General features: G+C 29.5%; 2 protein-coding genes across 2 annotated transcripts; one reads left to right on the plus strand and one right to left on the minus strand.

Moving 5' to 3' along the window:
• Nucleotides 1–2,349: 2,349 nt before the first annotated feature.
• Nucleotides 2,350–17,159, minus strand: LOC129965764 (WASH complex subunit 1-like). Its single transcript, XM_056079929.1, has 6 exons — nt 16,715–17,159; nt 12,963–13,249; nt 7,833–8,047; nt 7,099–7,556; nt 6,294–6,378; nt 2,350–2,781 (listed from the first exon to the last, which is right to left on the minus strand). The coding sequence occupies exons 1-6, from the start codon at nt 16,946–16,948 to the stop codon at nt 2,615–2,617; spliced, it is 1,446 nt and encodes a 481-aa protein (XP_055935904.1). The 5' UTR covers nt 16,949–17,159; the 3' UTR covers nt 2,350–2,614.
• A 229-nt stretch (nt 17,160–17,388) lies between these two features.
• LOC129965765 (eukaryotic translation initiation factor 6-like) lies at nt 17,389–18,247 on the plus strand. The gene has a single exon (XM_056079930.1). It carries the CDS (start codon nt 17,471–17,473, stop codon nt 18,206–18,208), a length of 738 nt encoding a protein of 245 aa, XP_055935905.1. The 5' UTR covers nt 17,389–17,470; the 3' UTR covers nt 18,209–18,247.
• The last annotated feature ends 202 nt before the right edge of the window (nt 18,248–18,449 follow it).

The raw sequence follows: 18,449 nt of genomic DNA on the forward strand, positions 1-18,449 counted from the left end.
CATATTATTTATTGAGTATTGTTTGTCCGAGTCATGCGATTAAGCTTAAAATTCGCCATTGTATATTAGCATGCTGTTAATATACAAATAACGAAGTACATTTTTAAAAAAACTGGCGATTTTTGTAAGAAAAACTTATTTTTACCCCAATTAATAGAAATAATTGAAATATTCAAAACTGCATCAGATAAGATCTTAATTCCAACATTAATTAAGAAACGTAGGCAATTTTCCCACCCAATATAATTGAAATTAAATTCGCACTTTCTGTCATAAAATGGTATCCTCCGTATTTAATTGAAAGAAAAGCAATTGCAAAAAGATAAATTAATTTCTTCGAATATGTTTAAAATGCGGAGATAAGTTTTTAGTTCTTGCCAACTGATATAAACTCTTGGATTTGCTAAAAAACTTCAAAGCTTTTCAATAATATAACAAATAAATTGTGCGATTGCAATAAATTCATTGTCTTTTTTTTATGTGAACAAAATTTACAATTCCTCTAAAATAACTGAATATCCTTTCCTACATAGAAGGGTATTCTGCTAAAAAATTTAGATCAATACTTGCCTTATTTTTCGAAAAATTCAATTAACCCGATAGTAAAAAAAGAAATGAGTGTCAAAAAACGATTATAAATACTTTTCTATTTGAATTTACGGAGTAAAAAAAATCATATAGCATTGTTTTGCAATTTCAAAAGATTTCTGTTTAAATAGTTATTCAAAAGAAAATGGGGGGGGGGGGATCACACTTTTCAATATTTCAAGTCACAGTTATTGAATTCAGATTAAATAACAGATATTAGAAAATAAGTATTAAGCTCAAATTAAAAATGCAAATAAGTTAAGTTTTCACTCCTTTCATGCTATCAATAGATTTTACCAAAGAGGGGGTCTCTAAATAACTTGCCTTCCGCCGTATATTGTCAAAACTCGCCACTGAGAGTAGAAAAATTTTTCTGCTATTCTATTTTTACTAGGAAAATTCCAAAATTTCATTCTATTTTCAACTATTTAAAATTTTAGAAAAATTGCTTCCTAATGAACAAGGGAAATTATAAAAAGAAAAATATTATGAAAGTCAAAAAATTTTTCTTCACGAATTTACTGAACCTCTACATTTTGCATCTCACAAAGCTTCAACAAAATCATTTTTATAATTATGACTATTTATCTCTGCATGAGATAATTCAAAACTGAAAAGAACTCATCTAACATATGTGGTATATGATTTATGCACTTAGTAGACAAAAGTCATGCATAAATTATAAATTCATGTAATTTATTATGATACTAAAATTTATTTATATTATACAATTATTTAAATTTATAAATGGTGTTAAATAATTTTATGCAAGTAAATAGTTCTATGTTCCGAAGTTATTGATGAAAACTTTAATATTCGGATAATTTTCAATAAGTAAAATGTTGAAACCTCCTTTTCTTTATTAATACCTATAGCCTCAGAAATAATGTGTTAGATTTGATCGTACTATAGTAGTCTTTCTTGTGCCTTTTTTGCGTCACACCATTTACAAATTCTATCTTGACTTAATTACTATAAAATAGTTTTTAAAAAAAAACAGAATACATGATCATATATGGTAGATAATCACAGAAAGGCGGGACTACTAAAATGCAACTGCCCGACTCAAAACATACGATTATTATAAACACATTAACAATGCTAATATCCAAATTCCAGCGGTACTGAAAAATAAATAATAATAAAACCAATGTTGTATTTTGTAAACCAATGTAGAACAGAATGAAACTTCAGCTGCTACAAGTAACCTTCAGCAGCATTAAATGAAATTAATAAATACTGATTTTTTAAAAAACTTCTTTTATAAGATCTTTTTAAACCAACTAACAGCATTATAAGAAATGGTTTCACAATTCAAAAAATTTAAATATGCTCAAAATCAGTCATAGTGATCATTTTAATTTCTTATAGGGGTATATATATATATATATATTCTTATATATATAAGTATATTATAATTCTCTTATTTCTTCTTCAAAAACAAAACAAAGAAAAATTGTTGGGAAATGTTTACATTTCACCAAACAATATTGTAATAACGTTGGTGGGTATTCTGGGCTGGTAAACAGATTATGTATTTTCTCTATTTTTATGAAAATTCTCAAATTTTCCTGCGTTTTCCCGGTTTTTCTAGGCGATTTTTAAATTCTCTGTGTTTTCCCGACTGTCCCTGTTCTCAGGGTGGCATGATGGAATTCCTGAAAATATTCACTATCATTTTCATGACTTAAGAAAAAACAAGGCAATTACAAAGTAAATAAAATGGATAAGATTTCATATAAAATACAATACAATAGCAGATATAATACATTTTATTTAAGCCACTTTCAGGTATCTAAAATATATTTGTACATGTTTACAAAATATCACAATCATACAATGCATTAGGAATGCTGAATTTAAAGATAAAAAGATTACTAGTTGCATAATTTGAATTCAGGTATTGTTCTGAAATGAATGCAAAATTTGCTTCAAGCAAATAAATATTGATACAGTAAACAAAATCAAAGTATAAAAATTAAACGATGGTAGCCATGGAATTTTTCACCATTAAGGAAAGAGTATTTTAATCCCAATCATCATCATCATCATTACCTTCTGAGTGGTCTTCTGACGGTTTGGGGATGGGGGGTGGGGGTATCATAGCCGAAATCTTCTGTAATGTGGCACTTGGATTGATTGAAGCAGGTGGCTGGACACCCCCCTCAGAGACACTGCCAGTACGATTAGCACCTACAATTAAAGTAATGAAAATAAGGTTTTAATCATATCTAAAAAGGTGTCAAATAATAGTTGGAAATGACAGAAAAAAATACAAATAACCATAACTAGAATCTTTTTGGTTAAACACTTCTTTGTCATATTAATTTATTATGAAGATGACGTCAAATTGTTAATAAGCATTACAGCAGCAGTGCTTTTTCTAAAGTGATAGATGAAAAATAACAGCTAGAAGTACAATTAACAGTATCATCTACAAACATTTATTGTTCATTCTTTGTCTCTAATAAATGCTTTTCAATCTTGTAAGAGGCATTGAAATTTTATATTTTATATTATATATAAACCGCGATAGCAGAATGATTTTGTTAGATATCATATCTAAGCTTATCAATTTATCTGCTGGTTATGAAATTTTAATAAATTTTATTTTTATCTACCAGAAAGATACTTTCCTTTAGAATATGCATAGTCGTTATATTATACATATATATATATATATATATATATATATATATATATATATATATATATATATATATATATATATATATATATATATATATATATATATATATATATATATATATATATATATATATATTATTGTGTTACAAAATTTTCCTTGTGGATGTATTTGGAGGCAATACAATAAGCAGGATTTTACAAAAATAAAGCTCTTTATTTTAATGAAGTCTAACAGGAAAACTCTAAAGAAGCACAAATCAAAAGAAATATCAATATCAACAAATATCGCCAATCAATCGTAAAACACAGCGCATTTAATCACTAGCTCTGCAGCTTGCTTGCAGTCTAATACTCCACTTTCCTCGGTCGAAAGGTTGGGTTGACGGGGCGCCTAGCCCCGGCAGGGGCTTATCCCCGGTAAGGAGAGACTTCACATAGCTTGAGGGTCAATACTTTGCCGTGGCCGTCTTCGACGAGATTTGGAGATGGCGAGTGTCAGGACTCCTGATTGTCTGATAGAAGGGTGAGGGTGCGAGGGTACGCTGCCGTTGGACTTAATGGTTTGGTTTGGTTTGGTTTGATTGTTTTCTAGAGCGCTTTCCTAGAGCGGAGCGTCACAGGTGATGAAAGCTGATGCCATCACTACGAATCAGAGACAAAGCGAGACAGCATGCAGTGGAAGCGTACGTCGTCATCTACCTCTAAAAAGTTCAAAACCATGACGTCAGCAGGCATGGTGTTGCTCACCGTCTTTTTCGACGTCCAAAGTCCGATACTTGTTGAATTCCTCGAGCACAGAAGAACCATTAAGTCCGATGTGTACTGTGAGACACTCCGAAGACAACGCAGGTCCATCAAGAACAAAAGACCGGGGCTACTCACGGAGGGCGCGGTTCTGCTCCATGATAATGCGCGTCCACACGTCTCCCGGGTCAAACACGAGGAACTGGCCAAGTTCAAGTGGGAGCAGCTCGACCATCCGCCCTACAGCCCGGCCAAGTCTTCCTGTGATTTTCATGCATTTGGTCCCCTGAAAACAAATCTGAAAGGGAGGCGCTTCAACTCGGACGGCGAACTCAAGGACGCTGTGAAGGACTGGGCTTCGTCACGGCCACACGAATTCTGGGAACAAGGAATCCTTCGGTGTATACTTTGAATAAAGTCTTCATTTATACCCACAGTGTCGTTTCGTACCTTTTCATTTGAACACCCCTTGTATAATGCACAAATTTTTCTATATAAATATTTCATAAACTTTTCATTTTTTTTGTTTGTTTTTATTAAAATGAGGAAATATAATGCATTAAAGAATTTTCAAATTTCATAGCCTTTTGGAAAATCAGTCTTCCTAAAACCCTGTTCTGTTCTCATAACAACAGTGATTAAAAAAATAATATAAATATCAATCATATTAGTCAAAAATATAGAATGAAGAGAAGTTGTAAATAAAATAACATTACAAGTTAAATAAAGAATTTAATAAAACTAAAGCAGTTTTAATGCATTTTAAAATGCAATGAAAAAGTTGAATTTCTTAGCAAAAATAAATAACTATGATCTAAATTAGTTTTTTTCCTTATTTAATATTTTTTTAAATTTCAAATACACACATAAGAAATACAGGAACATTTATATATATATATATATATATATATATGCTCATGTTCAAAAATTAAGGATAATGCAAGTTCAGGAAAAGAAAGAGTCAGAAGCAAAAACAATATGCGACTTATTTGTAAAGCCTATTTATTAAACAAAAGGTAAAGAGCAAATAAGATGCTATATGTTTGATATCATTAATAAAAATTACCATTACAAGTCCATACGGGTGATATCCTTCGATCGAAGGAATTCGTTCACAATGTTTGCACGGCGAGAACAGGCGCTGTCATAGATAAACACGAATTCTGCACCTATGGCGCCCCGAAACAAACGTACATGTTGTTCCAGAATGAAGTCCCGATAGATTTGGCCTGTCATGGTTCTAATTTGGGCATGCAAGTCAGTTCTGGAACCCAGAATAATTCCACCACAAACGAGCAATCCTGCATCACCGTAATGGCGTCGCTCAGTGATGTTCTTTTGGTGGTAATGGGTACCTGGCACTCTCCATATGAAAGTCCGGCGAGAATCAGACTACAAGCTAAACCTGGACTCATCGGAAAACATCACGCAAGCCCACTGTTGCGGTATCCACAATTCATGCTCTTTACTCCAGGCTAACCGCAGGCGACAATGAGTTGCAGTAAATGGAACACATCTGACAGGCCTACGAGCATATAGACCAATCTGCCCTAAGCGTCTGTACACGGTCTGCCCTGAAACTATTGTACCAGTAGCTGAAGAGAGCTGACGAGACAAGTCTGATGCTGTGCTCCGTCTGTTTCTTTCGGCAGTAACTGCCAAATACCGGTCCTCATTCGGCGTTATAACTCGGGGACGACCTGTGCTGCAACGTCTCACATTACCATAATCTTAGAATCGTTGCCAAAGCCTGGAGATGACACAGTGGGCGATTCGAAGTTCTTCGGATATTTCCAGCTGAGTACGCCCACATTCCAGACGGCCGATAATTCTACCACGTAAAAAAGTATGCAAATGCGACCTATGCATAACTATGTGGTTATTGCACTGAAAGGCTTATAAAGCGCTTGCAAATAATTTTACTTCTTTGCCTGTATTCCTTATACATCACTCTCTTACACTCTCCTCATTGTGACGTACTATCGGTGTCATCTGGTAAGATTCCTTCAATTTGCATATGATTCTTGAAGATGTGTGTAGTCATATACGGGTGATATATGTATTTTAGAGTTCGATTTTTGTGTGATTCTGAATTATCCTTAGTTTATGGACATGAGTGTATTATATATATAATTCTATGAAAGTGAAAGAATGTTTTTAAAACATCCTTTATTCTTTATAAATAATATATCTGCAAAATTACTTTTCAGTATAGGCACAAACAGCAATAAATCATAATAAGCAATTAAAAAACAATGATAAATTTTCAAATATTTTATCTGATATTTATTTTTAAAAAGCAAATATTTTACCTGATATACCCTTTCTTCGCATCTGAAGCTTATTAAATAGGTCACTCATCAGGTCACCACCACCACTAGCAACAGTTTTTTCTTCCTGAAAAGGTGTATTTCATTTTACATATGAAAACTGTTTATATTCATTATAAATAAATAGCTATTATAAATTCCTTCTTAAATTATAATTCAGTCACAACTTCATTATGAAAAAAAAAAAGAAAGAAAAAGATATTATGGTATGCTGAAAGTATAAAGGATTTTATTTAAAACAGGAAAAATTATGAATACATAATTAAGAATTTTAAATAAAATATTTGAGAATTATCATTTGATAAATGCATTCATTTGCTATTCTATCCACATTAAATTTAATTTAGTCAATGTCAGAATCTTGAGTTAGAAGTGAAAGATTTTAATGTCTGAAAATGAAAATGTTATCAGTTATTCAGACTCTTTTCCCAACAGCCCTCTGCCACTAATGTCTGCCTCACCGCATACCCCTCACATGAGACTTGTTCTTCCTCAAAACATTAAATGCTCAATTTCTGCTAACTTATCTTATCCATCTCTGTTTGCCCAGCACGAATTATTTACAAAAATGGTCTTGATTTAATCACATCTCCAAAATCCATTTATTTTTTCTAATTCTGTAAATAAGTGATTATCACAGGTAGTTAGCTAAATACCTGAATGTGACAAAAATGAAAACCCGAATTAAAAGTAACATCTCTAATGAAATCTTTTGGATGAAAAATCTCTGAGGAATGATAGGAAAATCAAAAATCTATATCATTTGCAACTAATAAGAGAGACTAACTTCTTTCCTCTTTTTAGCTTCAATTTTTCTATCTTGTACACTTTTCAGCTTAGCCTTTCCACTGCCCCCTGCACGTCGTATAGATTCCAACAGATTGGCACGAGCATCATCAGGTTGTGGTAAGGATTCAGGACTCTTAGCTTTCTTCTCTGCAGAACCATCATCAGTAGGAGCTGGAGCTTCTGAAACTGTGGGTGGAGGAGGAGGTGGTGGTGGTGGAGGAGGAGGAGGAGGAGGAGGAGGTGGTGGTGGTGCAGTTGCTGTCATATGTGGCACACTCTGATTAGCAACAGGAATAGATGGAGCAGCAGGAGGTACTTCAAAAGATGGACTGTCTTGTGGTCCTTCAGGTACAACAGTTGGTAATTCAGGAAGTACAGAACTGGTAATAACAGGTAAAGACGATGGTGCAATGGAAGGCTCAACATCAGCACTATATAATAAATCATCAGCAACACCTAATAAAAGCAAAACAAAATTTATTAGTTGAAGAAATTCTTACAAATTATTATTTAAAAAAACTTTTTTTTTAATACCACTGCATGGGATATTTCTAAATGTGTCTAAGATTTTAAACACAGAAGACATACAGAACATATCAAACACACACAAAAAAGTCTTTTTTTTTATTTAACAGAGAAGCAATTATACAGAAGTCATTATAGAAGATAAGTGAATTAAGTAAATGAAAAGGGTAAAACAGATAAAATTAGCCTATGGATAATTACACATACCAGGTAAATCTGGTAAAGCTAAAGGCACATCCATTTCTGGAACTTCTCCTAGGCCTGGATTATAGAAATAATTTATTTTCTCAACAGCTTCCATAGTTTCTCTCTGGGTGATAGATAGAGGAGCAGCACCAATTTCTTCTGATTTTTCTTCTTCTAAGCTCTTTCTAGTTTTAGTTATAGCTCCAAGTGGATCCAAAACAACGTATTTTTTGTACCTAAAGATTGAAAAAAAAAAAAAAAATTCACAGCCAAATTTATATATAATTATCAAATTTAAGCCACAAAATGGATTGGTTTATCATCTGTATAAAAAAAATTTTAGTACAACAAATCATTAAAAAATTCAACGATAACTAGGAGTACATCGCATACCATTGAAAAGTTCAAAATAAGTTTAGGAATTTTTTAAAGATGCATTCATTCATTATAACAAATTAAACAGAGTAAATAATTTTAAAATCTTAAGATATAATCTTGGGCAAATTCTTAAAAATATCCCTTGATAGGGAAAATTAAAATGATTCAGTTCAATGTTTATGAAAATTTATTTTGACTTTGAATGATCTGATTCTTAATATATTTCGGATCCTGTATAGGAAAACCTATTCCTAAGAAACAAGATAAGGTAAATAGGAATCTCATTTCTGAGAAACAAGATAAGGTGGACTTATTTTTTTTTAAAGACAAGAACATTAATATAAGGATTAAAGATTCTAATTACTTTTAATAGAATTGATTGCAATTCATCAAAATCAATAAGAAAAATCTAAATAAGATCATCACACAAGATATATTAAGAAGTTGATTGCCTTAGACAAAATACCATTTATAAATTAAATAAATTAATAGTATTATTATTAAAATCATTTGGTTTAATTAATGTATATTTTTAATGCTGCTTAACTTTTTTTTTTTTTTTTTTTGTATAATGAAACAAATGTTCTTATCTTTAAAATTTTATATGTAATATTTAATTTATTTATTTAAATAATGTTTCAAAAAGATTGAAAAACAAAACATGATTCAATAAAATATAATGGTTTTTTTAATAAAAAAATTTCTCATACTATGTACATTCACTATACACTAAATACAATGTATACACTAAAAACAAAAATCCTTTTAAGAAGTTTTCAATTTTATATTGCAGAATAAATGAAATCCCAAGCATTCTACTTAATATGAATTCTGATGAAGAAACTTAAAAGCATTTTCATTATTATCAAATCATTTGCAGATATAACTTTATCCTTTTTCAACAGTCTCCAGGTTGAATATTCTAGTCTTCCTATACAGGCAATAAATCTAAACACCATATATGGTTGAAATGAACACACAAAAAAACTTTTTAAAGACTGATTAGATATCACACAAATTAAAAATCCCACAGAAATAGAACTCAATAAATTAATGATACAATCACCACCACCAACAACAAAATTCTGTAATTGTTATTTATTATCATATTATTCACAAAATTGGTGTCAGTGGGAATGATTCGAAAGTACAGGTTTGTTTTAATCAACAACTTAATTAATCATGTCAATTAATTAGTATCTTAAGTTTTCCATTATGGAAATCAAGATTTTTTTAAAATTCCAGCAGTTTTATAATATATATATATATATATATATATATATATATCAAAGTTTATTCCAAACTTTACAGCAGTTCTTGAAATATAATTAATTTTGATTAATGAAAATTCTACTCCACCCCTCCAAAGGAACTAACCCACTGGGAATATATATTAAGCAACTATTAATTTGTTAACAACAAAAAAGACTTTTCTTTCATTTTTATTCACAGAAATTTCATTCCGATAATGACCACGACTCAGATTTATCCATAATACAAGCAAAATTTTTCAAGTTATAAAAATTTTATTGTTTATTTAAATTTTCAAACATTTGAATAATTTCTCAAATCAAGTCATAATTTAACCTCTTTAGTTGATCTCCTGCCCCCCCCCTCTAGTAACTCCTTAATTTTTATTACAAAATAGATATGTGGTTTAATCCATTAAAAAAGGTTACTGGTGAGATATGAATATCAAATAGAACATTTTAAGCCAATAAAACTATTGATGTTTATTAGGATAGAATTTTAAGTTGAGGTAGAAACTCTTGTTAATCGGATAAGAGTTACAAAGTTTCATAGGATTATTTTATTATAACGAATTCATTACACATATGATTTTTACACAGAATTCAATTAAATTTTTAATTATGTTAAACATTTAATGATTTTTTTTCTAATAACATAATAAAATTTGAAATTTGACTATATTTCAAAAGTAAAAGTTAATTAAATTAGTGATGTGGAATTCAAATTGTATAGCTAAAGAATTGCATGACAAAAATATTTACGATGATGAAACAATATTTATAACAAACATCTTTTACTAATCTGTATATGAATTATTCAGGGTAAAGAATTATAGCTTTCAAATCCATTCAGCACTAGATTTTAATGAATTTTCATATTTCAGATCATTTTTAATCTGAAAAAAAAATCAAATTGCACTCATTTGTTTGAGAACAGATAAACTTAAAAATGGAACTAGTTAGAAGGATGAAATTTGTAATATGATATTTATATCAAAATCACTTATTTGTATCAAATTTTGAATGAAATCTGAAAAAGTCTGTCTATCTATCCATCTAAATTCATGCAAATATAATTTTTTAAAAATAAAACTGTTCTTCTTTATTGAATTTTGGATTTGATCAGTAAAAAATCAGTTAATGATATACTTGACATATCTAAATGAGAAAGTTTCAGATGCATATTTTGGTAGCATATGGAAAATTTTTAGAATTTAGAACCAAGAATTGGCTAAAAATTCTTGATGGATTATATGATACCTATGTGTCTTTTTTTTAACTTGTTAATATTTGTATCTAGCATGCTACCTGTAAAAGGTGTGATGAAGCATGCAAAAACCACTAATTGGAACAAAAGAAGAAAAATTATTACTGTAGAGAGATGCTTTAAGAACGACAGAGCGATAGACATTCTTCCCTTGAAACAGAGAACAGTAACATATTTTTACATAAATGCAATTACAAAGAGGTGAGTACTTTATAATTCTAAAGGAGTAGTTTTAAAGATATTTTGAAAATCAAATCAACGAAATGTATGAATAAGTCTTCATTTATAAGTCACTGAAAAAATAAATAACAGATGTTAGTTAAGTTATATCTATTATTTACTAATAAAAAATGGAATCGATTTCCTTAGAATCCTATTTACTTGTAAACGATAATTGCTAGTAAAGGGACAAAATTAACTAAACATTCCTACAATCATTCTGTCCAGCAGTTAAATTTTATAACATTTAAGTAAAAAAAAAAAAAAAAACATTTTTTTTAAAGAATGCAATGGAAATACTAAATTAAAATCATCCAATCTGAAAATAAATTTTATGTTTAACCAAACACAATATTATAATTGCCCTCGAAGTTCATGCTCTACAAAGAGTAAATCTATAAATAAAGATATAATATACTGTCTCTCAAACAGTGTGCATTATTAATGGACTGTGGGAATTTTGTAGTTTTTGTAAACATTTCGAAACTGTTAAAGAAGCGTACAATTTTTTGGATTCTAACATTTTAGCAAGTCAGCTTTGCTCTCATGAAAAAATTTTACTATATTACAATTTACTTTTTCTTCACATTCATGTTTGTAAAATTTATTAAAAATATTAAAATTTTATACATTTATTTCATGATTTTATGAAAAAAGATAATTTTTTTAATGAGTGGAAAAGTTTTGAAAAACATATAATAGTTTCCACGATATCATTGGATATTTATAAGATTCATTTAATATTGGAAGTATCATTTTTCAAAAATCTACAACTCTTGAAATTATTACGAGAATTCCATAACACTTTATTAGGAAGTTAATTTCATAAAAACAAATAAATTCAGTAAAAAACAAAAGATAACCATTATGAAAAAGTTTCAATATAGTAGTTAATTAACTACCTATTTTAATTATGAACCTGAGTTAATTAACTATGTTAATTAAATCAGGGAATCAGTTTGCCAATTGGAATATATGTTCTTTCAGACATTTCCATCAATACCAATTTAGTGAATGTGTGACATAACAAAAATTAGAGGTGTTCCATTTTTTTTTTTTTTTTTTTTTTGTTGATGATTGTGCAATTGTTATATCAGCCTTTACTCAATAATATATTTTAAGATTATCATGCCATATTTAAGCTTCATGGGCTATATTTTATTATGAGGAATCTGTTGACTTTAAATCATGATTAATAATGAATTATGATGCTTAAGCCCTCTCAAAACTTTCATACTATACCAGAGAAAAACTCAAACCATACTCAAAGTTGGAAGGAAAATACCATACATCTGTACTGCCTTTAAAAAAAGGTTAAAACTACTAGAAAGATGTATGGTTTTAGATAAAACAGGAAATTATTGTATTGCCAAGAAAGAATAAGTAATGCTTTATTTATTTATTTTTGAAACCTTTTGAGTGAAATTCATACTGCCTCTGACATATATTTAGTAGGCATCACCATCCTACCAATTCGGGATAAGAATTTTCATCATATCATTAGATGGAAATAAATTCTTTTGTTGAATTCATTTAAGCTAACAAAAATCAGGGAAAGTTTCAGAGATGTATTAAATTTTGGCTGGCATTAAATTGATAATAAATCTTACCAAAAATCTTTGCTTTAGATTTATCATTTCAAATGGCAGGAGACAAACTGGACTCATTTTTTACTCTTCAAGCTATTTGAAGGGATAAAACTGCCAATATAATACCTTATGTTGTTGATTTACGTTTTTTTTTTTTTTTCTTTCTTACATGAATGCCTTTGAATAGAAATCTTTCTGATTTTCAAGACAATCAAAAACAAATAATGTGCGTGAGCAGGGGGGGGGGAATCAACTTATTTAATATGTTTCAGAAAAATGAAATTAAAAGTGTTCAAGTCCTGGTACATGTATGGAGATTACATACAATAGTTATCCATTCGATGGCATGTACAGTTATGTTTTCTCCATATGATTAAATCATAATTACATAACTTAGATATATCATAACACACACTTAAAATCTTTACAAAACTGAATCTATACTCACGGATTTTCAGATGTATTAAAAAGGAGTAGAGTACTTAGAGAATCCAGTGTTCTAGGCAAACTTCCCAAACCTTCTTCTAACATTTGGTTCTTTTCTCTTTGCCTTTCAGGTACCCGCACATTATAAAATTGGAGCTTTTGTTTGAGTGTCCTTTCATCGGGAGCAGCATGTTTAGATTTCACATGATACGATGTTGTTTGTAACCCAGCAAGCCCATGATCATGTGTGAACAAGAGTTTATAATCATCCAAGTTTTCTTCACCAGGATATTTACAACTAGAAAACACCTATAGAAATAAAATAATGTTAAAAATATGAAACTTCCCATCTGGTGCTTTTCTATTATTTCAGCAAAAATATACTATACACAGAATGCAGTGAAATGTGAAACTTTTCATATTGAATTGACATTCAATTCAAAGTTACTGTATTTATACAAAACCTACAGCAATTGCTATTAAGATAATAAGATGAGTTTTTTTTTCTTTTTGAATTAAAATGATTAATCACACTTTAAAATATGAAATGATTTCGAATCATCTAAAATGGGGATTTGATCTTTTTAACTCATAATGAGAAAAAACAATTAGATTTTTATATTAATTTCAACAAGGTAAAATTTTATTTCATAAGATTTTATTTTAAAGATTTTCTTAAAAATGATTTAAAAAAAAAAAAAAAAAACTCTGAGAAAAGGAAGTATTATATATACATGTGTCCCAAAAAAGTGGAACAAGAATTTATTTCCTTAATTATTGCTATTAGACATACACTTCTAATTGCTAAGCATCTTCGAATAACATACCCAAATATGTGGGAATATTTTAGCTTCTGCCAAAATTGACAATAAAAAGTTAAACAAACAAACAAAAAATTTCTATGGATAAAATTTTTTTCTTACACTCCTCTATGAGAACACAAAGTTTTATTTTTCTATCTGAAATATTTGTCCTTTTTCCATGCTTTAAATTGATGTTTAAACAATATACGTAACACAAAATGTTATCAATAAAACAGAATCAAAATGCATTAGCATAATGGTGGATTTATTAAGATTCACTAAATTTTGAAAAATGATCAAATAATATATTAATTGAAATGCTTAAAAAATTCATACAAAGCTAAAATCTTCAATACTTATAAAGTTGTATTCTGCCAACAATACTTGCATACATGCAATCCAGTTAATCATTTATGACATTGGGATGGACTTTATTAATTCATCTCTTTCAATTAAAAGAGATGTGGACAGAGAAGAACATGCACAACTCCTTAAAGAAAAGTCAGCAGCCATCAAATCAGGTGATATGAGATTAAATGCAACAAGCCCTTGCTAGCCAACCCAGCTATCAAGGAATTCAACATTCAAACATTACCTTACAGTTGACATATAGTTAGGAGGAGTAATATCCACTTGCAATACATCTGTAGAAGAATTATTAAAGGTCAAAGAGTTCAAACATAAGGACATTTAAAACTAACTGAATACTCCGTCACCATTTCAGTGCCAGCAGTCACCATTTACACATTCTTGTGTAAAGGACCAATCGAAGAGATGTCAAAAAATGCTCACCACACATTTATAGAAAATCATTGCTGATGAAATGCCTCCTGAATGAAGAATGGAATTTTTTCATTTGAAAAATAATCATTTTTACGACTGATGTTTCAGTCTTATTTAAAGTGACATTCATCTATACAAATTACATTTCTGAGGAAAGAACAATGTGATTCTACTACCTGAAGAGGGGTTTAACTGTGAAACTAGATGCTGATTATGAACTGATTGTAACTATTCCCAAATGCTATGTGGATGTCAGTAATTATATAGTAGTATTCTCTGTGCTGTAAATTTAAGAAATGATGAGAACTGATTGTTTGAACATCAGCATGAGAGTAACTTGAAAAATAAGCCAAAATATTACTTATATAATGCCTCATTCTCATTGAGGAAGTAAAACCTACAAATGTTCAGTAGTTATGCCATTCTGTAAATACATTTTCTATATGGACGTTGGAAACTCAGAAAGTTAATATTCCTTTGCAAATAGAACATTTTAATGATATACAAAATAAATAATATTTCAAAATATTCCTCATTTCTAAAATATGTCATTCTTTCAGAAAGCTTAATATTATATGCACAATTACAAACAAAGACTTTTCTTTCCTTTTTCAGTATTCCACTATTTCTCAGAGATATTTTAAATATTCACTTTCTTAATTGTGTTATAATGAATGCCTATATTGAAATTTTATATAATAAATGTTTCCATCAAATTTTGTAATCTGTCAAATATTTCGATTAACTTTTCTTTTGATTTTTTTCCCTCAAAGTTTAAATACTTATTATATTTAATATTATATAGAGTAAGTTTCATTCTTTTAAATTTAGTAACAGATGTTCAGTACCTATTCTCAGTATAAATTATGAATGGGAATTCTTTCTTGCATTTGGATGTCTCTACCAGGGCACAATTCTATCGAGCCCACCATTTTGACATTTCTATATTTGTGGTAGTTAAAAAAAAAAAGTCTATATTTATAAGAAAAATATTAATTTTGATATTTATGATAAAAACTGAGATTTGTGAGAGATCACAGATTAATTTTTCAGAAAAAATTAAACTATACAATTATATTTTTTACTCATCAAAGCAATAAAATAAACCTTTGTGTTCAGTGAATAATTACATAGCTTTTCAATCACAAAAGGTCATAATTACAACATTTGTAAGTTAATAATTAGTTAACAATCTAGAAATACTGTTACGTATTTAAAAAAAAATTAAATTATTTTTCAAGTTGATTGTGATTATGTTTATAACATTAGATTATCATATATAATGAACAAAATACAAACAATATGAAACTTCCAATTTTAAAGAATGATTTATGTCATAAAGGATGATATTATCACATATTTAGGATAGTTGGGTATTTTGACACAAAGTCTAAATGCAGACACACAGTGCCACATATGAGATTTATTAAAAGGCAACAGATAAAAAAAAAGGCTTAAAGAGAGAAATAGTTACATGCAAATAAATAACTACATCAGACATACAATGAATATGTTTCATTGAAAAACCGATTGTATAAGCTGCCTGCTACAACTTCAAATTCTGTAAATGAGGCTAACGGCTGCCAAAAGTTTGACAGAATGTATATCACAAACCAAGTCTTTTGCAATTTAATTAATGTATATAAAGGAAGGTTAAATTGTTAACAAAAGAGGAACTGGAGTATTCAATTAAAAAACAATTAATCATACTACAGAAATTTAGATACATTCTCTTAATACATAAAATTTATGTATGTGCTTAGGGTAACCATTGCAGAGTTGAGTTGATTTTATATTGTTCATGCCTTGACAACTTATTTACAAATGACTGAATGAGATGTAACTTCTGATTAAACTCTTCTCATTTTGCATATAGAAATAACTTATATCCCTAGAAAATATCACCAAAGAAATTAAAACAACCACAGAATATGAAATTGAGTTCAAAAGCAAATCAAAGTTGATTATGAAATTTTTAAGTCTGCAAAGTAATTGAAAATTCAATTATAATCCTGAAGAGTCAGACAAAGATACCATAGGTCAAGTACTAAAATCTGAAATATTATTTGCAGTTAATTATTGCATTATAATAAAAATGAATTATAAAAGGAATTGCAATTTATTCCATAAAAAGAAATTATGTATTATTAATATGTTGGTAAATTTATACAATGAAATTAATATAAACCTTTGTAGCTTTGCTACTGCCTCTAATTTTATCGATTTTCCTTTGAGCAACATCGGCTCTGCCACATACAGATTGCAAACGCTGATTATAGTCAGAAACCCGATCCAATATTTTTTTGAAAATACTGTCAGTTATTTTCTGTACATAATCTAAAGAATCAGCAATTTGAAGGATTGCTTCCTCTCTCCGCAAATCAGGAGGAATAAGGTGAAGTTCATAGGATGGCATTTTCATTCTAATTCAATATTTCAACAAAATATACTTTCCACACACATTATTAATACAGATAATAATTTACGAACTATGAATCTTTTTAAGCGTCTATTTGAATACGCTATACAGAAATCTATAAATTTAGAATGAATCTTCTATTTGAAACATGCTAATCCATTTGAACAACTTGCTAGAACGGAACATAAACAAAACAAAATTTAAACGCCTCTCTCGACAGTGACCTAACTGGCAACACATCTTAAATCATTGTAAATTATAGATGAAATGTAATGCAAGCATAAATAAATATTTTAAAACCGTTCATGTCTCATTATTTCTGATATAAAGTATTTCCCGGATGAAAATATGTGTAAATTTTCTTTGATCTATAGTCACAACTCTATTGAGCTTTTGATTGAGCCATATTTATTTATTTTTTAATTCAAGAAATTTACTTGATGTGAACTGACTTCACTTTCCAGAATCCCATCCAAGTTGTGCAATAAACATTTTATTTTCGCACGTGACGGTTAATTATTGAAAATGGCTTTGCGTGTTCAATTTGAAAATAATAATGAAGTTGGCGTGTTTTCTAAATTAACTAATTCATACTGCCTTGTCGCGATTGGTGGCTCAGAGAATTTTTATAGTGTTTTCGAAGGTGAGTTAGCCGATACTATTCCAGTTATTCACACTTCTATAGCCGGCTGTCGAATAATCGGGCGCTTATGTGTTGGTAACAGACATGGTCTTCTGGTACCCAATGGTACTACAGATCAAGAACTACAACATCTCCGGAACTCTTTGCCTGAAGACGTCAAAATTCAAAAAGTAGAAGAGCGTCTCTCAGCTTTGGGTAATGTGATCGCTTGTAATGATTATGTAGCTTTAACTCATCCAGATTTAGATAAAGAAACCGAAGAAATACTTGCTGATACATTGAGAGTGGAAATCTTCAGGCAATCTATTGCAAACAACGTTTTGGTTGGAAGTTACTGCGCACTAAGTAATCAAGGAGGACTTGTACATCCGAGAACCTCTGTTGAAGATCAACACGAGCTATCTTCCTTATTACAAGTTCCCATAGTAGCTGGTTCCATAAATCGTGGAAGTGATGTAATTGGTGCTGGAATGGTTGTCAATGACTGGTGTGCATTTTGTGGATTGGACACAACCAGTACAGAAATATCTGTCATCGAAAGCATTTTTAAATTGGGCGATGTCCTCCCATCTGCTATCACATCAGATATGAGAGCCTCCTTAATTGAAAGCATGGCTTAATTGTCTCCAAAGAATAAAATAAATAGAAAATCTTCTGTTTTTAAAGTTATCATTATTAATCAGTAATTCTGTTAAATAAAATGTGAAAAATAATAGAATGTTATATTATTGTTATATGTTTTCATCAAATTAATGTGTGTAAGATTGACGTCTAATTCCAAAACTTCTTCAATAATTCTGAATCCTAATTTATACCCATTTTTTATAAAATGTCCTTAATTCTAAATGCGTGAAGTATATA

The sequence above is a fragment of the Argiope bruennichi genome, chromosome 4, assembly GCF_947563725.1.
Source record: "Argiope bruennichi chromosome 4, qqArgBrue1.1, whole genome shotgun sequence".
Taxonomy (NCBI): domain Eukaryota; kingdom Metazoa; phylum Arthropoda; class Arachnida; order Araneae; family Araneidae; genus Argiope; species Argiope bruennichi.